This window comes from Saccoglossus kowalevskii, chromosome 22, assembly GCF_978046115.1.
Source record: "Saccoglossus kowalevskii chromosome 22, keSacKowa6.1, whole genome shotgun sequence".
Lineage (NCBI taxonomy): Eukaryota > Metazoa > Hemichordata > Enteropneusta > Harrimaniidae > Saccoglossus > Saccoglossus kowalevskii.
The window spans coordinates 21926080-21952791 of NC_140662.1; the positions used below are offsets into that span (position 1 = coordinate 21926080).

Sequence of the window (26712 nt, forward strand, 5' to 3'; positions counted from 1 at the left end):
CCAAGACTATCACAAGGCTGACCCAAGACTAGCCCAAGACTGGACTGCCTCAAGACTCGCCCCAAGACTCTCCAGGACTGGACTTGTCGTGCTGTACTCGCCAAGACCAACTAAAAACTCTTTATTCATTTTTAAAACCTTAACCAATTACAAAACAGTATTAAGACTCTAAGGCGTAACCTTCAATCATACAGCCAATCACACTAAGTACTGAACACGTCATATCTTTTGATTAATCGTTCACTACGAATACTAACTGTCAGAAATAGTAGTCCGAATAGCGACAGTTATCTCGTAATTAGTTCCAAATCAATGAGTCGAGTTCCGTCCAGAACCTCAAATGGCCTAAACGGTGACAGACAAAACACAGCCATTCGCTAATAATCAGCTAATTAAGTCGATTAACAGATACAATGTACGCAAAAACAATTTCATCATACTGTCTCTACGTGTTACCCATACAGTCTATGTCATGTCTTTACTGTAGGTCAGTGTATATAATATATAGCAGCACTATATCTGTTCTATTGTTCCAGTTATATAGTAATCCCGTGACATTGATTATTTTTAATTAAAAATACATCATACCTAGATTTCTAACGTGGTCCGTAAATATATGCAATTTAATGATGTATGTTGACTTTTAATGTAAACAAAAGTAATGTTATTAAAACTTACGGAAAATAGAGATGACACTTTTTCGGCTATGTCGGCCATTAGAGTTATTATATAACTGTCAATTGGTGAGGTGACGCTCGCCGAACGAACAGTGCCCGTACGCCGGCAAAGCTGCCGTATATGAGATTACAACTGGTTGTACAATTCAGTCAGCTACAATTAGTGATGTGTTTTCTTGACTACATATGTAATGTGTTCGTCGACTACAGTTTACAGTAATGGGAGTGCGTTTCCGGCCACCCTTAGATGTTGTCGCAAAATTAAAACAACTGACACGATACAAACTAAGCTAGATGACTTTCTGGTACGCGGTGTATCAATTGGTGTATAAACATTATATAATGCTGGGCATTGTCTAAATAATGCCCCACCAACCCACAATCTAGACACAAAGTCAACATCATTTTCGTGTCCATTTTAGAGCACGACCGTCTGCGACTTCTATATATTTATTGAAATCACCATTTCTAATACTATACTAAAAAACGCAACGCCCTGCTTGGGGTCGAATTTGCAACTCCAAGCAATACCTTGTCACGCTCAGCATGTAGTCATAACTATTTATAACTGCGAAGTCCTATGTTATAAGCGTATGTAAATTGACAAAGAAAAACAAAGCCTGGAACACTCGATTAAATGTGATTAGCCAGCCTGACCGTAGCAAGTCAGATATTGCATTCGTGTAGTACATTCATTTACATATTTGACGTGTGCATTGTCTCTTACTGAATACATCACAAGATTTCATCAGTTCATTTCATATACGATTTTGTACAGTAATGGTAATTCTTGGGAGGTATCCTTGTTTGTATTAAGTTAATGCATAATAGATCCATTCATATGCCGAAATTCGCCTTCACAATTCTGGACTTTGTTCACACGCGTACGCACTTAAAGCGGGGGAGTCGTCACCTGCGCATGCGTCAGATGGCCATAGCGTGTCATTGCTGACAAACAAGCGTCTACCCATGAGCCTTTGAGTTTTTAGCGTGTGTTGTTATCGTCGCTTGGGAGTCAATTCCCGCGTCCCGCTTTAAGGTGGAATCAACGTTCAAGGCTAAATGCTAACATAGAGTAAAGAACACTGAAAATAGAACATTGTTTCAGAATGGGAATGTGAGGATGAAATTTGGAAAAAGTTGACCAAGCATATTCAAAATTTGTTTTATTTTTAATGATTAAATATTGCTGATATTTATTGCACCAAAACAATGAAATTATTATTATAGTCATACATTATAAAATTGTTACCATCAGAATATGGAAAATTACCGTAATTTGAGACAATCAGTGTACCAATACATAATACCAGAATGTATAGTATATTTTGTGTAAAGGTGAGAATAGAAAGGAGAACAAGTCGTAATAAAATCCGTAACGACTGTCATATATCAATAGAAACCAACGACTAATGTATGACTACCCGACGTATTCTATATATCAATGTATATTTTATTAGTATTGCAGCTTACAATTCAATATTACATGTGTAGAAATGCTGTTTATATCTGTGAATTTTGGAGTTAACAAATATCAAATAATCGTGATAAACACATTTGGCTGAATAGCTGTGTGGGCCATCTTAAGATCTGTTAAGGCATTACTTTACTTTCACGGGGATGAATTTACATAGACGCATTAAATACTATTTATTGAAGTATTAAACATCTCATGAAATGTGAATAACAATTTTTAAAACCACACTTTTTTCCGACAAGCCACCCTCAGGTGTCCAAATGTAAATCTCATTTAATCCTTATGCGTAATTGTGAGTTGCAAAAAAAAATTCCAATAAGAATCATCAAAACGTGGAATACCGAAGCCTTTTGGCAAATAACACGTGACTTAACAGCACGTTAATCCACAATTCACGCCTCACACCCAAAATTGCACAGCGACAGTGGATAAGCGCCGTGCCCGAAAGCGTTCAACTCGGGCAGCAATTACAATTTCTTTGTGGACGGATTTTGACTTTATCCATGCATTGCCTTCCATGATTTACGGTACTGGTCGGTCTCTCAGGATTACGTTGATAATTAGTTCCGACAAAGCTGAAACTCTTGAAACAGTTGCCTTTGACTATTCCCACTTTCTTTAGTTTCTAGGTTGCATTCTTTCCTTCATGTATCTGTCTGTTTTTAAATCACCTTCCACACGATGTTGTATTCTCTGGGTCGGACATCCGGGCATTTTCATCGCATGGCAATCATCACGGTGAAAACAAAGACCGAAAACTCTCAGAAAACGGTACTTTGGGATGGTTGTTGAGCCTCTTCTGAATAGTGTAACAAGATTACCCCTGCGTGTGTAACGCAAATCAATTTTATTGTTCAGGATTGTTCAAAGTTGAGTTCCTGTTGTTTACTCGAATTTTCACCGGCTCTTCGCTCGGCGTTCCTCAGCAGCGCGCGCAGAGCCCATAGAAATACGTGGCACTAGTTTTTATTTTTACATGGCGATAAAAAAGTGTGTATTAGGGTTAATTCTGCAATTTATGTGCATTCATATAAAAAATAATGTCTTACTGTTTTAATTATATTATTTACCCAGTGTTCCCCGCAAGGTTTTCAACTGGGCGATCAAATTTTACGGTTGTCCGTGTGATTGTTGACACCCGCCCACCAACGTACTTCGGCCAGCTGAGCGGGTATTCACGAAATTGTTTGCAAACAGATTGTGCTCTTCGCAGGCCCTGGCAAAAAAGTAGTCGCCCAACATTTTGTTCGCTATTGTTTCAATCTTTGTAACATCAAAAATGACCCACAGTTATCACGTTTATTTCTGGCAATCACGAAAAAGTAAAAATTAAGACAGTTGTACATGCGTCAATTGTCTACATTTTAGTAATAATAATAATAATAATAATAATAGCAGAACGAACGAAAAATATTAGCCGTATTTGCAACGTGCAATGAATTTTCACCGTGACTTCTTGGTCTACCGTACTGGGCGTATTCGGAGGCCGGCGTCCAGCCACCGATGTTGGCGCTGTAACAATTTAGCATTGGAAAGTTTGGAATTGGAAAGGGAATATTCATTACGGGTGTTTATTTCCGAATGCAGTGCCAAGTGTTACAAATGTTTGTATTTTTACTCAAACGCGTGCCTGTATTTGAAATACCTCTGCGAGACATTTGTTCGTGTACTTCTTCACTTTAATTCTTTTCAAGTAAATTAAATGCTACTAATATATTCTCGTATTTTGCCACTCACTAGTATTTTCTTTCTCGAATTACCACAGCGTTGTTCTCATGCACTGGTACAAACCACAGTCAACTGGCGCACACGTGATAATAAAATAAATGCGATATTTACTATATGGGGCCGCCATCCTGAATGCGGCATAAAACTAAATATAATAACAAATCTTATTTAGTTTTATGCCGCATTCAAGATGGCGGTCCCCATATAGTAAATATCGCATTTATTTTTTATTACGTGTGCGCCAGCTGACTGTGGTACACAACGCATTACATCGGAATGTCGGCACGGTTGACATTTTTATCGTTTATTTACTATTTTGGGCTTTATGCATAATACAATATACTAGTATTATTTTCCATGGGTAAATCACTGACTTCGAACTGAATCTTGCGTTGAATGTTGATATTGACAATGAATAGAATAGAATAGAATAGAATAGAATAGAATAGAATAGAATAGAATAGAATAGAATAGAATAGAATAGAATAGAATAGAATAGAATAGAATAGAATAGAATATTTGTGATTGCATAATAGTCACATGTAAACACGTTTGAATTAAAAGAAACAACTAGGGGACAGTTTCTATGGTGGTACACAGTTTGTAACATAAAACGTTCTTGCAAATAAATTTAGAGAATTTCTCAATCAAAGATCAATATTAACTCGTTGTTCACACCTGCTACCTGAATAAGTTTCAGTTTCAGCAATAAATCAGTGCTTTTTATGCTCCAGGCTTGCAAATGCATTCTCGTGCCAGTATTCAGCACTTGAGGATCGCCAGCTCTGTCTTCCGTTGACTGTTGACGTTTCCAATATAAATTCAACATAACATTAAACATGACAAGCCGGTAGGCTGGTTGGCGATCCGCTCCGCTCAAAAACGAGCAACATGTTTTTGGCTGTTTCCATGGTGTGACATAAACGTGAAGCTAACGTCGGTTTATAACTAAATGAGCCCTATACGAAGTTTGCAAAAGCCATTCAGTCTTTAGAAGTCACTTAGTTTATTACTAGGACCATGGAGGTAATGCTAGGACGTATTCTGCTGTTACATTCATTATTTCCAACCGTTTTGCGATAGTATTTTCTAGAATGAAGGCAGCATTTACAGTTCCTTCAAAGTTGCGTTGGGATTACGTTGATACAATGTAACAATGTCGGCGTCGGTGATCTCTTACCAGTGTGCAACGTAGCCAAAATAAAAAGCATGATCATTTGAACACTGCTATTACAAAACTGGTAGGAAGTAATACATTTGGGGCGAAAGTTTTTGGATGTTGCAATGGCAGTCGTGGTGGGCCAGAATTTTTTTTCCAATTAGTGACGGTACGACCTACCGTTGCTGGTGAAAAGTTACCCCAACTTTGGGGTCAAATTTCTCGGTAATGAAAAAAGATATCAAAAATTAACTTTGTAGTAATAGTAGTAACAGTAATAATAGTAACTTTGTGCCCACACTCGAGCTGAGTAGAATGAGCTATGTCTGAAGTGTTTCATCCTAAATTTGTAGGAGGAGGAACATTTGGCGCGAAGCTATCCAAAAATCAGTTTTTGGCTGTTGCTATGACAACGGTGGGCCAAACAAATTTTCGGATTTTTCCTTATAACTAGGGTGAAGGTGTGACCAGCCTGCCAAGTTTGAGCGAAATCGGCCAAGAAATAATACGTGAAAACGCTGGAAATCACACACACACACAAAACGACAAAAGTGATTATGAGGGCAATCCTAGCGGAGCGGATCGCCAATAAGTTAAGTTTCTTTAAACTGGAGTGAAAAGAAGACGACAGAAAAGCGTTACGTATCCAAGAACATCGTTTCTATCATTCGACATACCGTCAATAGAGGGCGATATTCGGATTGCCTGGCAACTGTTTCAGTCTAACTCAGTGTAAATCCTCTTTCATCTCGTCCAGAAGAATTTGCCACTGTCACGTATTCAAATAATTTCTTATAACTAGTAAATACTCATTTTTTCTTTACGCGAGTTTCTTTTCTTTCTTTTTTTTCGCTGATTTGTAAACGGGCGGTGGGCACGCTGCGTTCTGTTCAATATGGGACTCGTAGCGACGTACACAGCGCGTGTTTCCACGTGTATATAAACCTACCCATGTCATGTTTATGCATCCATAATATTTCCAATCGCAAACTGTATGATAGTTGTATTAAGTTTAGTGCGTTCGTTAACTGAATAAGAAAAAGAAATATACATGTATTCAACGTTGGTGGTGCTAAAGTAAACACAACATAAACGTTTCCCTTCATTTTGTTTTCATTTTGATAATTCTGGCTGTGTGTCGTCTACTCAACATAGAAAATTAGTCACTGGTTCAGTTTGACCGTACGGGTGTATGCAATTTTCTAATTGTAGTCATAAAACTAAAGCTCTGCTTTCGATCATAATCCTGCCCCGGTCCCAAAAATCGATGAACTTGGATTTGTCCAATTACACTTTCTTCTCAAGAGATTATCACATCATAACGATTGAGATATACAGAAGTGAGATAATCCTAAAAATTGTACTTACTAATAACCTCAGCATTAATTTTATTTTGAATTACGGTATCTTGATCCCGAAAAGTTATTCGTTAATATGACCGTGACGTCATTTGCAGCTGACTCAATGAGTTTAGCTGCGAAAGCGGAGCCATCATTGTAAGCCACGAACAAAATGCTAAACCTCAGGATTGTGGGCTTTTTATACGTAAAAAATGAAATCACAGCATATATCGAGAATGACACATAATTATAGGCTGCTATTGATTCTAGAATAATATTTATGAAATTCACTCACAAGATATGCATTAACACCACTTCTAGGAACGGTGGTTTGAGGGCCCGTTACTTGGGTGTGTGTGCGGGGGGAGGGGGGTTATGTCACCAAAAGGACACACAATATCAGTTCCGGCCAATGACCTAAGTAAGGAACATGCTATGTACGTTCTTACATGTGTTCTTCATATCTTTATCGTATAAAAGTGAATATTAGTTTCAGCAGTGTATACAATGGGGATACAGTGCCGCTAGTATCCTGATATAATTCTCTTCGGAATAATACAGTTCACGGTCTCGTTTTACTTACGCGCATATTGAATCTTGCTTCTCGTTATTTATGACGCAATGTTTCCTTACGACGATTGCAATGATTCGCGACAACCCACTCAGGTAATCGATCATAGGCGCAGTGTGCAAACGACATACTACTAGAGCGTGACAATTATTGACCTTAATATTCAGGAGTTGTTTTCTCACTACGTTGCCCGGGGAAAAATCTCATAAAAGTGCTAACGAGTTCGACGTCCCATGCGAGTAGTTCAGCGTCCCCTTTTGAATTAGAGTGCCACGTAATTACGTTCCCCGGGCGAAAATGTCAGATTTTACGATGCTGAAGTAACTTCAAATCGAAAGTGGTACTCTAGCCGAGTTCATTCCGTAGCTTATTTTTCTGTGTATGCTCTTGTGAACTTTTTATCACGCGGAAAGTTCACTTTTGCGCAATGCTTTTGGGGTAACCGGAAGCGAATATGCATTATGGGTGATTGTAATGGCGGCCGTTTCGGTAAGGTTGTTTTGTTTTTCCATTCATTTTCGTTGCAGACGACCACCCACTTCAAATGTGTTTCCGAACATTAAATTTCGGGTGATTTCGTCGGGTAATGAATTTTTGATGGCCAAAGTATTTTGTGTTGTGTTTTCAAAACGTTTTTCGCAAACTCGAAGTTGAACTTGAGCTTTAACTTAGAGAAATGTCACCAAAACTGTGTACTTTTTAGTGAATTGGTGGGGGGGGGGGGTCATTTACTGTGAAACACGTTGAAATAGCTACATGCCATTTTGGCGAATTTGGTTCAATGCGTAAATTAACAGAATCTTAATTTAGCTGAAGTGTCAACAATTACATTGTGACAATATGCTTTAAATTAAATATTAAATTAGGCCAGACTTTTATTATCCTTTTTTTCGCGAACCCGCCGAATGAACAGGCGCCAAAAATGAAATAAAAATAAAATGATATTTCAGCATAATTTCCCGCGCCCGCCGACTTGTAAGTGCAAAAAATTGCTAAAAAAACTTATTTTTATCTTCATAACAAACCCAAGTTGCATTTACGTGGGAGTATCATGATCAAAGTGCCGAAGTCTTGCGCAGATGAGAAACAAGGTTATACATGGAATAAAATTTTATTTCATTTCTTCTCTCCAATCAATGATCTCACTTACAATTCTTTGAGAATCACACAAATCTAATGGAAAAAAAGAATTAATTTTATTTATTTTTTTTGCCTTCCTCAAAAAAATTGCCTTATAAAAACTCGAGAAACAAGGAATAAAAAAAGTCTGGCTTTAGCGACAGCTTGTATTAGCAAACTTACAATTAAATCAGCTAAAATAAAATGTTATTTGTTAGCTAAAAGACATGTTTTACATGATTATAATTTCGTTAAATTGAATTTATGAAATATTTGAAATGTGTGTGAGCTAGCTGGTTTTAACATTTTTACAGTACTTTTAATGGTTATGTCTCTTGCCGTGAAGTCTTGTTTTTGTGAAATTTACTCTGAAATTAGGCAATTTGAGAAACATTTCTTTTGAAATGTGTTTCATAAATTTTGTATTCAAATACACCTGATTCAGTTCCCAGCACCAAATTTGCTTTAACCTTTTCACCCCTAGACTATCACCCACATTTTTCTGCATTTTTTTTTTCCTATATTTTTGTGTCACAATCTTCGGAAGGAAAGTGCAGACTATAAACAGAACTATTTTGTAAATTTGTGCTGAAAAAGAAGAACTGGTGGTGAGATGGTTAAGGAACACTGGTAACTTACAAATGTGTCACATGTGGATTATTTTATGTTACAGTTTAAATATATCAGGTTTGAATTTTGTTAAAAGTGACAAATGTTGATTTGGGCGCTAAAAAGCTTAAAGAGGGAGGGTCTTCGCCTGCGAACATATGGGAATTAATATCCAAGTGATGATAACAACACACACTAAAAACACAAAAGCTCATGAGTAGATGCTTGTTTGTAAACAATGACACGCTATGGCCATCTGACGCATGCGCAGGCGACGACTCCCCCTGCTTTAACTACATCTATATACTGGGTTTTGTTTTTGTTTGTTTCACTGATGTGCTAAATTAAAATGCAAAATTTAACCAAAGTAGGCAATGAATTAAAATCAAGTAAATATCAAGTGAGTATCAAATTTGGTAAAATTAAATCAGTGAATATTTTTGTTTTTTGACACTGAAGTGTCAACAATCACATTGGTAAAATTAAATCACATTGGTAAAATTAAATCACATTGGTAAAATTAAATCACATTGGTAAAATTGTGAATATTTCTTTTTTGACAGTATTTTTTTTTTCAAGAATAAACATCAACTTGTATTCCTATAGTGAGCCCTCTAGAGTTCAAAACTGCAGATTTTCATATAAATAAATGATAACCAAAACAAAAAAATTGAACAAATGTACCAATTGATAGCAATGACTTAAAAACATAAAATGTTTTTTCCAAAGTTTTTAATTTTTTAGCAACTAGATTCAAAATGTGTGTGAACAGATTAACACGATCTCAACTCAAGTTAGCGTAACTCAGAGTCAGAGACTGGTTTCAACTACAACTTCTGTGTTTAACCTCAACGTGAGACCTGTATGTAGAAGATACCAGGGTTAAAACAGTGCCTTCTAATGGTGATCCAGTGGTAGATGAATAATGTGTGAACACATGTGAATGCAGAGTTTAAGCTATGACGTATGAACAAAATGCAGGTTAGCCCACTGAAGAATTTACAAAACCATTTAACCCTCAGCGTGTGTGAATAACTCGTGCTTAAATGGAAAAGTTTTTTTTTGTGTTTTGGAATAATATTTTTAAAAAAATACAAGAAAAGTTTTATTGAGCTATCTGTAAAAATAGGGCAGTTTAAGTAAAACATGTCTTTTTAGCGAGCATATTATTTTAGCTATTTTAGCTAATCTGTAATTTCGCTAATTCAAGATGCAGCTAATTTAACAGAAAGTATATTAACACAGGAAGATAGTCGACACTTTAGCTAGATTAAGATTCTGTTAATTCATGCCAAAAGTCAAATCCGCTAAAATTACATGCAGCTATTTCAACATGTTCTACAGTAGTTTGCTTTATGCTAATACACAGGCAATAAAACAAGCTGTCATGTAAAACTTGTGTGCGTCATCACAAAACCCAAGTCAACTTAACAATGAAGACCTTTATAGAACAAACATCCCTGTAAAATAGTTCTCTGTAATTTAACCTTGACACTGTTTTAGTGTTCAGTTTAGACAGGTTTCAATGTTTTAGGTACTCTATAAACTGAACATCTCTGTTAACCAAACAATTTTCTTTGTCCATCCCTTTGTGTTCAGGTCAGACAAAATTCAACATATAAGAGACTATAACCTCTTTGTAAACCAAAAAACAGAGAAACACAGAAGGAAAGTACAGACTATACATATGACTATTTTGTGATGAGAGAGAAGTGGTGGTGGAAAATGTTAATACTGAGCCAAAATGCTACCAGTAACCAGACCAATCAATACACATAGGCCAGGGTCATTTTGGGAACAGCTGGCTCTTCATGTTTGACTTGATCTATTGATCAATGTATCCTCCCAGCATCAAGCAGATTGACTCCTGTGATAAGCTGCCCACTCACTATTTCTGCTCACTTGCCAAGCTTCTGGCATTTATTTTCTTGGAAAATGATGTCCAGTGGGATGGAATATAGGGCTGTCGTCCCTTGTGCTGTTTCTGTCCTCAGTGCAATATCACAGAGCTAGTATCCATGTTGGAGTGATTAGTGGATTATCGGTACTCTTGAATATCTAGGACTTTCCTTATCTCCATAACAACTCATTTTGGGGTATAGGTCATGTGTCCTGACTAAAATCAACAAACTTGTATTATCCTTTTTATTACCAACTATAAGATAATTTTGTCAGGAAAACAAGATTATGGTTTCTGTAATGTGCATAATCCATTCAGTGACATTCAATGAAAATGTTAATTATTCAGTATTGCAGCAGGTTCTGTCTGGTTTCTATGATTTGCCCATATGTCCACAAACAAGGCTATTTTTTTTTGTGAATAGCATCACAGAAATACAGACATGGTTAGATCTTCTGATAACGATACAATATGCAACCTGTATACCATTTATTTCCAGAAACGACTCCACTAAATATAGCAGTAATAAAGTGTCCGACTGCTACAGGAACGCGGTAAAAACCGAAATTGAACTGAACTGTAATTTATGCATTACACTTAGGTATTGGCGGTATCACTGTAACATCGAACATAACAATAACAACTCCAAAATTAATAATAATATTAATGTTCGCAACATTCTTCACTAAGCTAATGCAGCTCTGTAACTAATATGAATTCAAAAAATTATGGACAAAAATATGTGATCCCCACTAAATGCTAATCTATAAGCATCTGATGGAATTAACTATTAAAAATGTTCATTATTTAGGCCATTGTTGTTTAATTTTTATCAGTGTTTGAAATTACGGCTAGTAGGCTGGTGAAAACTAAGACATACAAATGTACATGCTGAGTTGTCTGGTAAAATTTGTTTATGTTCTGTCTCATACAAATTTTGCAAATGCAATTTTTTACTAAAAATATTATTCCCTGAACTTTATTCTCCTCTCCTATGACAATTGATATAAAGATTGTGAAACAAAGAACATAACAATTGATTTAAAGATTGTGAAACAAAGAACATAACAATTGATATAAAGATTGTGAAACAAAGAACATAACAATTGATATAAAGATTGTGAAACAAAGAACATAACAATTGATATAAAGATTGTGAAACAAAGAACATAACAATTGATATAAAGATTGTGAAACAAAGAACATAACAATTGATATAAAGATTGTGAAACAAAGAACATAACAATTGATATAAAGATTGTGAAACAAAGAACATAACAATTGATATAAAGATTGTGAAACAAAGAACATAACAATTGATATAAAGATTGTGAAACAAAGAACATAACAATTGATATAAAGATTGTGAAACAAAGAACATAACAATTGATATAAAGATTGTGAAACAAAGAACATAACAATTGATATAAAGATTGTGAAACAAAGAACATAACAATTGATATAAAGATTGTGAAACAAAGAACATAACAATTGATATAAAGATTGTGAAACAAAGAACATAACAATTGATATAAAGATTGTGAAACAAAGAACATAACAATTGATATAAAGATTGTGAAACAAAGAACATAACAATTGATATAAAGATTGTGAAACAAAGAACATAACAATTGATATAAAGATTGTGAAACAAAGAACATAACAATTGATATAAAGATTGTGAAACAAAGAACATAACAATTGATATAAAGATTGTGAAACAAAGAACATAACAATTGATATAAAGATTGTGAAACAAAGAACATAACAATTGATATAAAGATTGTGAAACAAAGAACATAACAATTGATATAAAGATTGTGAAACAAAGAACATAACAATTGATATAAAGATTGTGAAACAAAGAACATAACAATTGATATAAAGATTGTGAAACAAAGAACATAACAATTGATATAAAGATTGTGAAACAAAGAACATAACAATTGATATAAAGATTGTGAAACAAAGAACATAACAATTGATATAAAGATTGTGAAACAAAGAACATAACAATTGATATAAAGATTGTGAAACAAAGAACATAACAATTGATATAAAGATTGTGAAACAAAGAACATAACAATTGATATAAAGATTGTGAAACAAAGAACATAACAATTGATATAAAGATTGTGAAACAAAGAACATAACAATTGATATAAAGATTGTGAAACAAAGAACATAACAATTGATATAAAGATTGTGAAACAAAGAACATAACAATTGATATAAAGATTGTGAAACAAAGAACATAACAATTGATATAAAGATTGTGAAACAAAGAACATAACAATTGATATAAAGATTGTGAAACAAAGAACATAACAATTGATATAAAGATTGTGAAACAAAGAACATAACAATTGATATAAAGATTGTGAAACAAAGAACATAACAATTGATATAAAGATTGTGAAACAAAGAACATAACAATTGATATAAAGATTGTGAAACAAAGAACATAACAATTGATATAAAGATTGTGAAACAAAGAACATAACAATTGATATAAAGATTGTGAAACAATGAACATAACAATTGATATAAAGATTGTGAAACAAAGAACATAACAATTGATATAAAGATTGTGAAACAATGAACATAACAATTGATTTAAAGATTGTGAAACAATGAACATAACAATTGATATAAAGATTGTGAAACAAAGAACATAACAATTGATATAAAGATTGTGAAACAAAGAACATAACAATTGATATAAAGATTGTGAAACAAAGAACATAACAATTGATATAAAGATTGTGAAACAAAGAACATAACAATTGATATAAAGATTGTGAAACAAAGAACATAACAATTGATATAAAGATTGTGAAACAAAGAACATAACAATTGATATAAAGATTGTGAAACAAAGAACAGAACAATTGATATAAAGATTGTGAAACAAAGAACATAACAATTGATATAAAGATTGTGAAACAAAGAACATAACAATTGATAAATGGGAAATTCAGATTATCTTCTGTGTGTGTTGATAAAATGTTGAATTTAGGTCGGAATGAAAGTACTGTACTGTGTTATCACTAGGTTTTAATTTCGCTGATAAGTAAAATACGCTAAATTAAATCTATGTGAATATGTAAAATAAAAATAGAACTCATTGTTTCCTTGACAAACTCGTTAAAGTAAAACACAGTAAATATGCTCAAAATAGTGAAAATAAATGGTTTTACAGTATTTGAAAATAATCTTTAATGCATGGCTTGTAAAATTAGAAAGTTATCTGCCCTGGTGTCTGGTACATAATTTTGAGAATTTTCTAACAATGTTTTTACAACTGTGAAAACAATCAAACACATTCAGGGGTTCAGTTTTTATGAAATTAGCTTTATAGGACATTTCATCATAATGGCAACTAGTTTATTGGGACATTTCTAATTATTTGCCATATTTTGGGTGCAAAACAGTAAATTTAACTGATTAAACAAAATTAGAACGTTTTGAAAAATACCAGGCTGTATTTTTTTTATAAAACAAAGCAGAAAAAAAAGGAAATGGAATGTGCCTGCTTGATAGCTTGTTCACGAATTCGCTGATAAACTTTCTTGATTTTTCATAAAAAAAAGATGGCTCAACTCAAATTTGGGCCAGAAATAGATCCTTTTCTTTTGGCCTGAGAAGAAACAATGTTCAATGTCTGAGTATCAGTGCCCTCTATTGAAATTTGAAGTCCCTCTAGTGGTCAAAGATAGTTTCACTGTAAGGTAGCCTTTCTGTATTCCATAGAATTGTGTGAAAAAAGTGATTGTGTTGTACCCTGGGTGAGCATGCTACAGACTCTAAACTAGAGACTGGAATGCCACTGATAAAGATTTTTCGCAGATTGATGCTACTCTACAAGATCCAAGTTTTTTGTTACTTGATCATATTAAACTCTGCCTAAGATAAGTGTGTTAGCCATATCCAATCCTAGAATTCTTTATAACGCTCACGTTTACATCAGCAGTATTTTTAGAGTGTGTTACACTATTGCACATAAGCATTCGTCATTGTCTCCATTATCATCTGTCGACAGCTTTATTTGAATGGCAGTTCAATTCTATATTTAGATTACTACATGTAATATCATGAAACCTGTCTAAAATGAATGCCATGGGGACTGGGATAATTGTTTGATTTACGAACATGGTCAGTTTAACTTACAGAGGATTTGATTTAAAGTTGAGATAGGTTTTCATTTACATACATTGTGAAGTTTAGATACGTTTTCTGTACTTTAGTGATGGAGGTAAGAAAAATATTATAGTTGTGCCTAAAATAAAGACACATTGTTTTTAAAATTTACATATCATTCTGTCATATGTCACAAAACTTAAATCATTGCTTAAACTTAATTCAGGTTTTTAATTTATCTTTCTGTGGGTAGCCTGAGAAAAATTTGAGGTTTGTATCAATTTTATCGTAGCCATTTCTCATGAAAGTGATATATTTAGTTGTGCGGGCAAATCAAAAAATATCTCACCACCGGTATCTGGCAAAGGGTTTTTTGTTGACTTCAGCCTTAGATTGCCCAGCTAGCCAGTTTATTCACCGACGCCTTTGGAAAAAGGCATATGGAAATGCTACATGTGCATATGAAATCTGTAAATCAGACATCCCTTGTGGTAGGGTTTGTGCAAACCCACTTTTATAAAGATCTTCCTCTGCATGTTCATATGCTCTCAAGATAGGTGCCTAGTTTCTGTTACTTCACCTCTACGCATTTGACTTTTTTCTCAAACTTTTAAATCAGTCATTTCAATATCTTAAAATTTAGAGTATAGAACATCAAGTTTTCGTATTTCATAGAGAGAAATTTTGAGTTTGGTATGACGAACTCGCACTTTTCTACACAAGTTAATCTGTGTGGATCAGCTGGACAAGCTGCTGTATTACTCCATGAATTGGAAAAAAACACTTTTGCAATTTGTAGACTGTCACAAAAGTTTACTTACCTTTCTAGTTGTGCATCTGCCTTGCATTGTGTTACCTTTCCCAAGTGCATTTGTGATATTTCAAGACAGACAATGAGCTGCTAAGCTCCGAAAACCATTTCAAATAAAATCTCTGTATATTTAGTTGAATCCCATACTGATGAGGTGAATGCATCTTTGCACTGCAGTAGTCTGAAATCTGGTCATGGTTCAACTGTCAGGTCCACTAGTGGCTGATCTCTGATCTGACATTTGACATTATATTTTATAATATTACTTTCTGTATACATTTTACTCTACCAGTAGCTCACTAGTCTTCTTATTAAATCATGTGTTAGGATCTTTCTCTTAATTGCGTGTCAAAGTTGTCAATCACTCTTTATTTACGTCATTGTTGATTGTTTATTTCACATTAAAACAGAATAGAAATCACCTTGTTGAGGTAACTGTAGAGTGCCGTGCTCCAAATTCAGAAAGCTTGCAAGCTCTGATGTTCCTCCTGACTGCCTATCTTCACCTGTGCCATTCAAAAATGTCACAGATTTCCTAAATTAACATTTTCAATACACCAGTAACACCGTGTAGTGGCAGAGCAGTTCAATGACATCAAAAACATAGTCTTCATTAATGGATGACTACAGATTAAAACAATATCAGCATTTTAAGTGATTTATAGAAAAGTTGTGTAAAGGTAGTCTTGGAAGTTTTTGTGTGGAAATTGGATGCATTTTAACATCTGAAAACTCAAGCCCTAACATACTGACAATTGTTTTTGTATGTTGACATGGAAATCTTTCTAATCTGTTTTTGCTCATGGTTCTTCAAGCTGTATACTTATTTTTGGGAGAGAATGAGGGAAGCCAGTACTAAAATATACGATTCCACATATCCTGCGTTGACAATTTTTGCAAAATTGTTTGTTTTTTGTTCCAAACACCTTTTATTGAATTAAAAGTTTTTCATCTCATAATTGTATTTTATCATTGGTCCACCAGAGGCCTGATTACACACACCAGGCTTTTCATAATTGAATTTTTTATTATATCTTCATCCATCTTACTTTGACTTTCTTTTCTCTTTTAGGTAAGTTGGATATTTTAATATTGATGTTATGGAAGCTGACTGAATATAATATGTGGTATGTACTATGATATGAGTTTTTATGCATGGATGCATGTATGTTTGAGTGTGTGGTTTGAATGCCAGAATATTTCTCTTCTAAATTTGGGTATAAACGTGCATCTTTAGGTGAAATTTCGTTTTTCTATTAGGCCAATTGAACGTAGTTTTTATTCTAAGGAGTATATCCACTGACTTCAAAGTACGAAATAAAATGTTCAAAAACAGCTACTGGGGGTTTGTGCACTTCATAATCTATTTTCTGTGAAGATGATTGCCAAAAATTCTTTGGGTGTGTGACATCAGGTGAACAGATTTATACATAAATCAAGTTTCTTGAGTACTTTCCTGTATACAAGAATTTCACCTGTGTCTTGAGAACTGTACGTGTTAGTATTTTAAAAGTCGTCTTTGTTGTTCCATAAGATTTTCAGATTTGAAATTATTGTACAGGTTGGCTGGGCTGATCTGTTATGTTATGTGAGGTGTGTCATTGAATTACTGCTATCTGGAACCCAATACAGTACATATAAAAATTTGAAGCTTGCCGCGCAAGAGATTTCATATTATGAGATAACATGTCTGTAAATGTAAAAACACCTAGGTTGAAGCATGGCTGCTTTTACAACTGCGGACAAAATAGCATGTATCCTGTGAGTGTGAAAATGTATACCGTTTTTCAATCCTTTGTGTTTTGTTATTTCCATGTTTTGTTTCATTATGTCTAATTTTGGTGACAACACTTTCTAATTTCAAGTGCTTCAGAATTGTGTTTGCGCTTTAGCTAAATCAAGAATTACAGTAATAATGCATCAACCACAGTTGATGCTGACACAAGAGAAATACATCACTCTTGGTACATGTACATGAGAGGGGTTCTTACAGTCAGCGTGTACAAAACTATATTGAAAAGTTTGTAAGTTTGGAATAGATGCTTGTGATAGAAAAATAAAATAAAAACCTATCTAACAGGCTGAAAACACAGAAATTTATGACTTGAAAAAGTTGGATATATAAATTTTCAATGAGCTCTTAATCTTTTCACCATCAGACGTTCTCACTTAAATTTGTCTACATTTTTTTCTAATATTCTTCAATATTTCTGGAATTGAACCCTAATTTTGAAGCCAACAGACAGAATTTGAGTAAATTTTTACACAAAAAATGTGGCTATTTCTGTCCCAATCTTCTGAAGGGAAATGCAGACTATGAACGGGACTATTTTGTGGTGAAAAGAAGGAACTGGTGGTGAAAAGGTTAATTTAGTCAATTTGTCAAAAATTAATTAATTTTTTCACAAATTCCCACATGGCTACATGACAGGAATTGATCAACACTATATGAGTGGGTAGAGAACAAAGTAGCTAAATTTAAATGTGGCATTTGCAGTGCAGAGTGCATGCTGGGAAATGTTAATATCCCATTGAGTTACTTCTCATCCATCTCAACTATAGATGTTGTTTATCTCCACTTTGCATGTTAATTCCTACTTGCCAAACTGTATTCCTCGTTAATGATTGTCACCAGTGAGATGAAAAAAAAAACCTAACCACTACTGTCTTTAATGACTTCTATTGCCCAGATCGCTCAATCTGTCATTCTTTTCACTCGTAATACCCTAATTTAGCATCATTCTGTATAATTTAACCCCCGACAAAATCAGCAGATTCCAGCAGCTCTCTTCATCACCTCATATCCCCGGAGCCCACTCTCATTTGCCGTTGGAATGTGATTTAGATTGATAATGTCACTTGGGACTCAAGTAAATGTGTCATGTACGTCTAACAACAAATCTTGGACAACCAGAACTGGACTGATAAATATATTGAAAACTGTTTCATTTTATTAAATTAATTAATTTATTAAATTCTCTCTAGTAGAAATGCAGTGGCTTACTTAAATACTGTGATAAAGGTACATACATTTTGTAATGGATGATAATTTGGCTAAAAAAATATGAAAAGTCGCAACAATTATTTGGTCAGCTGGGTTATAACAGGCATGTCTATATTTGATAATGTTTCATACATTCTGGCTTCCAATAAAAATGATTGGGAAATTTGTATCACTTTATTTGTTGGGTGGGGAAACCAAATTTATTTGTTGGTATTAACAGCGTAAGCTGTGGTATATGTGTATAAACCAGTTTTATTTTCTAAATTTCAATCGACATCATTTTTATTACCACAATCAAAAAATATTGTGATTTCTTTGAATATTTAGTAATAACAGGGGAATTTAAGACATGAACAGATTCACGTGTACATAAGACGAACATTGCCTTGGGTTTGACGGGTTTACAAACGTAACTCATCACTCTTTTCTAGCCTTGTTCATCAAGCCCCCCCAGCATTGAATAAAACATGCTGCTTCACAATCTGGATCATTCTCAGCTTTATTTCAAGTAGTGCAAGATTTGGAAGATTTAGACACATGATACTATTTACCAGGTGTGTTTGAAGGTTTAATACTGCCATACTTAACTACTCTTATCCAATATTAACCCTAGTGCGTGTGTATATTTGTTTTTACTTGTTTAATCCTTAAACTGAATTCCTGTGGTTTGAGGGAGATGGGCTTAAAATGTCACAATATGATGATTCAACAACATTTGAAAAGATGAAACATTCACAAAAGTCGATGAATTTCAGAGTTAAAAATAGACATGTGAAAAAAAAGTCGAAATTTTAAAAAGCACTGCATATTCCGGATAAAAAGTCCTATCAAGTAAATTACAAACAGCAAATAAAAATCAAGGGTACTATCCGAAATGGTTTTCATGGAAACACTGACTGACATTTCCCTGTACTTTATTTTTTGTTGTACCTACTTAGGGAGTCATTTGGGATTGGAAATGCACACATTATTGCACACAATTGTCATAGTATGGGTCATCAATTTACTGGGATTTAAAACCACCATTGCAAACAATAATTTATCAAAGTTTCAGAAAATTCTCATCTCCAAGTTGGTCATGATCGTCCTTGAACATCCTAGAATAACAGAATAACTAATGTTCTCATATCAGCAAATTTTGCAATTTTTTTCAACTTTCCACAACAAGTTTATGCTGTTTTTGAATGCTGTAGATGTAGAAACATGGAAAGTATGCATGAAGTCAGTATGCTGGGAGAATCACTGATACAAACCGGATATCGATACAACCTGTGCTTCTCCTACTTGTCAATCTGTCCCTTAGGTCTCTCCATACAGCATATAATAATCAAGTATATATCCTACTGGTACCCTCTCTCACATTGAAAGTCATTATGTCTTACTTCGTTGAAGTTAAGTATGTATTGGGTGATGAGGGAATTCTGTCTTTACACCTTTTTATTCCTGCTAGTGCTAAAAAAACATGAATAGTATCGTTTTAATATGTAGTCCTTGTTTCGATGGTGGTATCAGGTGCCTTTATTTGTCCTACCAAATGCAATTCCCGTCCTAAGCCTTGAAATATCACGTTTTCATTTTCGCCATCATGCCACCAGAGACCAAGTAATCTCAGAGGGTCAAAACCCATTCCACTGCATCCGTACCGAAATAGATTCCACCATGCTTTGTTTGTTTCTGCTACATTATGTGTTGTAATTTTACTTTCAATGAATAAATTAAACAACACCTAGAATTGTCCTCATACATATAAATATATATAGAAGACAAATGGTTCCTGTTCTATGAGTCCACAAAATCGTATTTATTTCAACAACACAATATCACTGTAATGATATCTTCAAATTGTTATTTGAACCGTTCAATCTTCTGTATCTTAATTTTCTGTTTTGACCACAAGCAAGACTTCTGATATGATGAACAACAATATTAAAAATTTCAAAGACAATACCCTTCTTATATTTTAATTTTTGTTTTCAATCTTTAATTTATGTTGATAACAAATGAAACTATCACCTCAATAAAATTATTACACAATTTGTTTTGTGGCATCATTTAAAATATTTAAATTTAGCCTTGCTTTGTGTGAAATTTATTTGTGTTACTAGGATAATTCACTATTCGGTTACTTTATTATCATGACGACTTTTGCTTCTCATTTAACACAGCCTGAAGAAAGAAGTCAATGCTATTCAAATACCAGTCCTGTTATGTTTTTTTGAGGCCATAGCAACTACAATTTTTGTTTTCCAGTTTGTAACAATAAAGAATTAAATTCTTTATTCACTATCGGTATATACATTTATTTACCCGGATGTTGGATTAAGACTGGCGATACTACCATACCATACCAGCACAAAATTTAAACTCCTCTTTTTTTGTTAAAATGTATAATTAGCGGGAATTTATATCAAAAAAGCTCCCTCAGTTTGTCTCAACCAAAAATATTATTTTTAAGTCAACATGCTGTATTTGTACATGTTTTCTATATTTGTTTTCTTGAAATGCCCATGGGCTAGACTGACTGTTTTCATATGTGATTCAAATGTCATCTCAACCTTTCTTGCTTTGATTTGTCAACATCTAATAACATTGGTCACATTTGAGTTGATTTAACGAATAGAACTAACAAAAGTAAGTCGCATGATCTTTTATTTACACTGTACATGTAATTTTTTAATTCCATAATTTTCTCTTCTTTTTTTTTAACGATAAAAAGTAAAGCTTTTTTTTCAACATTTATTTTAAAGCGGGGTGGTGCCTTTTAAACACGTGTAGTTATCGTCGGCTGGAACTTAATTTCTGCACGCGCGCAGGTGACAATCCTCCTGCTTTAAATTCAAAACATCCATGATTGTATTCATGGGAGCGGCCTAATAAACTATGAATATCTTGAATAACCAAAATTAAAAGTCAACTAATAAACATTTTAAACTACTGAATATACAAGTTAGCTAAATTAGCTACATCTTTGGAGGTTTCAGTTACCTAATGTTTTACTGTATTGTGTTGCAATTCAATATTTTCAGTTTTTCACTAGAATATTTATCCAGTTTCTCCAGCTGTAAATACCTAGAAAGCTACATGTGTATGTTAATTTTAATTTTACCTTATATTTTACTCAAATAGTGCAAGCTAAAGACAATTTTACAGTTAGTGTTCTGTATAACAAATGATTAAATTGTGTAAATACCTCCAAATTCAACTTAACGAACTTATTGCCAAAAATATTTGTGTCTCCATACTTTAATATTTCCATTGTATAAAAAAAAAGTTTCTCGTCTTAAAAAACAAGTTGAAGTAAAAGTTCATTCATCAATTTAGAAGTACATGATATATTTCATTAAGTACTCTTGTATCTTGCATTAGAATCAAAGTTACCCCACTGCGATGAGTACAATCTATCTTGAAAAGACAAATCCATGGCATAAAGCACTTTCATATAACATGAGGCAGTTTCCATGACTGTTTTGTCAATTGCTATTTTCTTTTGTGTTCAGATGGCTGTGTTTGTAATAAATTTGTTTTTTCTAATAACCACCTATTCATATTGGGGGGATTGAAAAGTTTTTGGAAATTTTGTTTGAATTAACTTAGTTTTATATCTTTATTTCATTTCATTGGCCAATTCCAAAAGTTTTTAGAGTGTCTATTAATTTTGGCTTTATAGTTTATTACTTCAAAACTTTAAAATTGTTGGATGGGAGAGAAACAAAGTTCTTCGTTTAAAAATACGCAGAGCGCCCTCTACTGACAGTAATGAGAAAATGGTTGATAAAAATGAATAAAAACCAACAGAACAAAGTTGTTTTGCTGTAAGCTCCAGTTCCTTCTCACTAATGTGTATGTGCCTATGTTTTATTAGGTATTTTTTCAAATCAAGTTTTTATTAATTAGACATATCCTTTCACTGTTTCAGAGCAATGTTCTGTTTTCAATAACAAAATTACAATTATTACTAATATTATGAAATAAGATTTATTAGGTATTTTCAAATCAAGTTTTTATTAATTTTTTCAAATCAAGTTTTTATTAATTAGACATATCCTTTCACTGTTTCAGAGCAATGTTCTGTTTTCAATAACAAAATTACAATTATTACTAATATTATGAAATAAGATTTATTATCTTCATTTATTTGTTATGATGTTAGCTTCTATTTTAACAGCAGTGATTTTTATCTATTGTAAAACTGAATTAATGTTTGCTACATTATATTAATTAATCCATACTGCACGACAGAAAATAACAACACATGCTGCTATTTCATCATGATGTATTTAAAAAAGCTCCCTTTAAAAACATCCTTCTCTAATTGCAAACATAGATTTTTATTTATAGTATCTTCATAAAAATATTAATAATTCTATTATTGAAGTCAGAATATTCTCCATTTATGGTGGTGTTAGATGCAAACTTGCAGTGGGGGTATATTTTTTTTTTTTAAAGTAGCAGTCGTTCATGCATATTGGTGTTGTCATGGCAACCTTACAATGATGCAAGTGATACCCTGTTGCTATAACAACAGGTGGTTTTCTGACTGGTTGAGTCTCCCTGCCAACAGATCTCTTATCACCCCTTAATAGAAGTGGTATGACCCAAGTGCTTTTACTATAGTGAGGCGAATGGCAATTGAAGAGAAAAAATAGTCCCTATGATAACAATCCTCTGGGATGGTGGAGGATTACACTGACTTCATGGTTTGTGAAGTGGCTGAGGTATATCCACACAACAATATTGATGTATTATTGCACCCTAGCCACAGCTAAGCATACGATACTTGTTCACTGTATGAAGTTTTCACATGATGAAACCATTCTAACCTAACGGAGCTTACTACGGCTATCGTGGATGTTGACAAAACCGTGCACGGAGTAACCTTTTGTTTTGATATGTTGGGGAACATACCATGGCTACCCGGAAAGACTTCCCCAGATTTAAAAAATGCAAGAGTGCCACTTTCAACATTGATGGTTACAGTTACATGATAGGTAGGATGAATGTGTTTTCTTTTATTTATATATCAGTGTATAGTGCCCTTCCTCATTAACCTACCCATATTTTACCTGACAAAATTACTTGAAAACAAATGATTTTGTTCTTCATGAGGTATTTATCATTAGCTTTTGAAAAAAATAATTATTATATATTAATTTGAAAAATTATTACTCAGATAAAAAAAATATTAAGCTGTCGTAAGGTCCGGATATACAAACAGGAATAGACAGTTGTATGAAATAATTGAAGCGGTATGGGGCATTTTTAGTCATTAATAAGTCCTCATCGGCTATATCAAAGCATAACCAGTCGGTGACTGACTTAATGATGTAGCAGACACAAACAGTTATGTCATGATCCCACTGACATATTAGTTTGTTCTATTCTAACCTTTTGGCCAAGGTTTGTTAGATTCGGAAACAGAGCTGGCCAATAGATATCCTGTAGTGGAAAGAGCATTAACTGCCAAATTAAAGTACAAATAAATTTTAAATGTATTTTGTCATACTGGGACTTCAGCACCCTGTGAGTGATAGAGCATAGACTTCTTGCTGTATCTATACCATTTCTAGTTTTAATAAGATTTTTTATGGATGTGGCTGTTAGGCAACTGCTTATTAACCTTATGTATCTCATTTTTAATTAATTTTAATTGAAAATGTAAATACATATTCCTAATGCTGACTATAAATCGATTGACTCCATGAATTTACTGTTAAATGTTTTGATAGTAAATGTGTTTTTTTATATTAAATTTAATGATTATTCTCGCATTTTGTATTTGTCTTTTTGTTACTCCAAGCTGTGTACATGAACATGTATATTAACCTTGGAATTACTATTGTTATTCAAATCAAAAGGATTTTAAATTTATATTTCTATTGTTTTTTTTCCTCCATGAGAAATAATCAGTTTATGCAAAAATAGAATATATTTAAAACCAAATATTCTTATGCAGATGATCTCTATTTATTGAAAAGGTTAAATTTTGCATGATGCTAAATGTACTTGTTGAAGCCTTAAATTAGGTGGTACTGTTCACTGTAATGAAGTTATTTATATCACACAACATTACAAACAAGACACCCACCTTTTACTGTATAAGCTATAACCATATTCCACAATTTGAAGATATTCTGATATCAGGGAATATTGTATTTTTCTCCTAAAAGGTTTACTCTCACTGTCCTCAGAAGCATATAACATCGCAAAAATATAATTATATAATTCCCTGTATCAGAGACACACCTCCCCATCAGAAACACGCATTACGTACAATGCGTTTTTATCACTATTATAAGTAACTCTTTTATCGCAGGACGGCTGCTTCATGTCTGTTCATGGACTAATTGTTATATAAATAATCTAGCTGATTATATACTCCTTTAATAGTACTGGTCTATATTTCTCTTTTTATTCAGCTCTACTATGCCTAATACTTGAGTGTCAGCTTACGTAGCGTAGTCTTGTATTATTAGCGTCATCTTTTCCATCGCATTTATCAGCTTTCAAATACAAAATAAGTGTGTTGCATGGCAACTATTATCTATAAAAAACAGACAATATGGATTAATTTTCATATTTTGTTAATATTTCTGTTCCATATTTGTTGATTGATGATGATTTTTTATAATCAAAACATTGTTTTCTGACAGCACACAAAAACATTTTGTAATGTGCCTACTCTTGGATTTTCTGGTACGTACCATTAATTCAAGGTATTTAGTCCAATGTAATATTTCTTACTAGTATACAAATTCTGTAAATTGTTGATGATGTTAATATTATAACAATCTGAGAGCTTGTAAAAACATTTTTGTTGTGTGGAAAATGCTGCAAGAGAACAGCTTGAAAACTACTTGCATTTTGTTCTCAGATGAAAAACTCTTCTTACTATATACTACTGCTTGTCATAGGATTCTAACATCCTGACAGGGAGTTTTTTTTTTTGTTGGTTCACAACCCTAGTCTACTCATCATGGTTATTTGTCTATGTTGGTACAATTTGTCCTCATTCTTTATTTGGAATTTTATGTAGACACCCTGTTCGATGACTAAAAGTTTATTTTGAAAAAAAATATCGCTATTAAGAAGGTAATATTTCTGCCGATTTTGAAAACCATGGCACTTGAAGTTGGTTGATATCACTTATTCATAGTGGTTGACACTTGCATGTAGTATCATTGGCTAGTATTACCGTATCTAAGTATGTGTACATGTGTAAAAGTAATAATGGTAATAGTGAGAATCTGGAAACTGCAAATTGAGATATCGTAGTATGACAGTTTTTGTAATAAGACCAATTCCAGGGGGAGTTAACACTATGATAAACTGCGAGAATCATTCTACATATGGGTCTACAGATGATTGCGTCAGTGCACTTGAGAATAAAGAGAAAGAAAATTTGAATGGTGTATGCATCTCTTGTGAACTGGAAAATTAGAACTGATCGCAATTTGTGAAAAATCTCTCACTTGGGAAAATACAAATGCGACTCATTTACTATCAGCCATTCCACTGACATGTTCTATATATTTTCTCTACTTTTGTTACTGTATTCCTGTTATATCTTGTACCAAAGTTTGATATATTGGTTTATTGATCGTGATCGTGATACCTGTGAACTAACAAGCATATAATCAATGCATGTGTGTTTCATGAGAGGAACAGTTATGGGATAATGGACGAGGGATGCAGGGAGGATATCTGTTCAAATGAGAACTAAATAAAGAAATATCAGCATGAACAGTGACTTAACCATTTTCACCACAAGTTCCCTCTTTTCAGCAAAAATTCAACATACAATCCTGTTTATAGTCTGCACTTTCCTTCAAAAGACTGGGACAAAAACAACCAATTTTTTTTTTTTTTTTTTGTAAAAATTTAAAATTGACTCAAATTTTGTCTGTAGGCTTCAAAATTAGGTTTCCTTTCCAGAAATATTAAAGAATATAAGAAAAAAGTGCGGAAAAAATACGCCAAAACTTCATAGCCCACCCCCTAGTTATGTGTAAAACATCATTGGCTGTTTTTTTCACTCTTTGCGAAGTGTGTTGTTACACCTTGGCGTAAAACTATTATAATATTCCCTAGATTGGGTGATTTTTAAATGAATTCAAGCTGACTCGCATATGTTGTATCTCTAATTGTTTTCAATACTGATTTTTTCAAAGATGTATCAG

The 26712-nt window shown here is 33.4% G+C and overlaps 1 protein-coding gene across 3 annotated transcripts in view; it reads left to right on the forward strand.

Moving 5' to 3' along the window:
* Positions 1-26712, forward strand: part of LOC100376069 (dual specificity calcium/calmodulin-dependent 3',5'-cyclic nucleotide phosphodiesterase 1A-like) — a 206146-nt gene that overhangs the window by 65924 nt on the left and 113510 nt on the right. For 2 of the 3 annotated variants that reach the window (XM_085495897.1, XM_085495898.1), the window contains exon 1: positions 23257-23523. The exons of the other annotated variant lie outside the window; for it this stretch is intronic. In XM_085495897.1, coding sequence (XP_085352023.1) covers positions 23442-23523 — 82 coding nt within the window. In that variant the 5' untranslated portion in view covers positions 23257-23441. Of the gene's footprint in view, positions 1-23256; positions 23524-26712 lie in introns of those variants that run through there. 3 annotated transcript variants of the gene reach the window in all.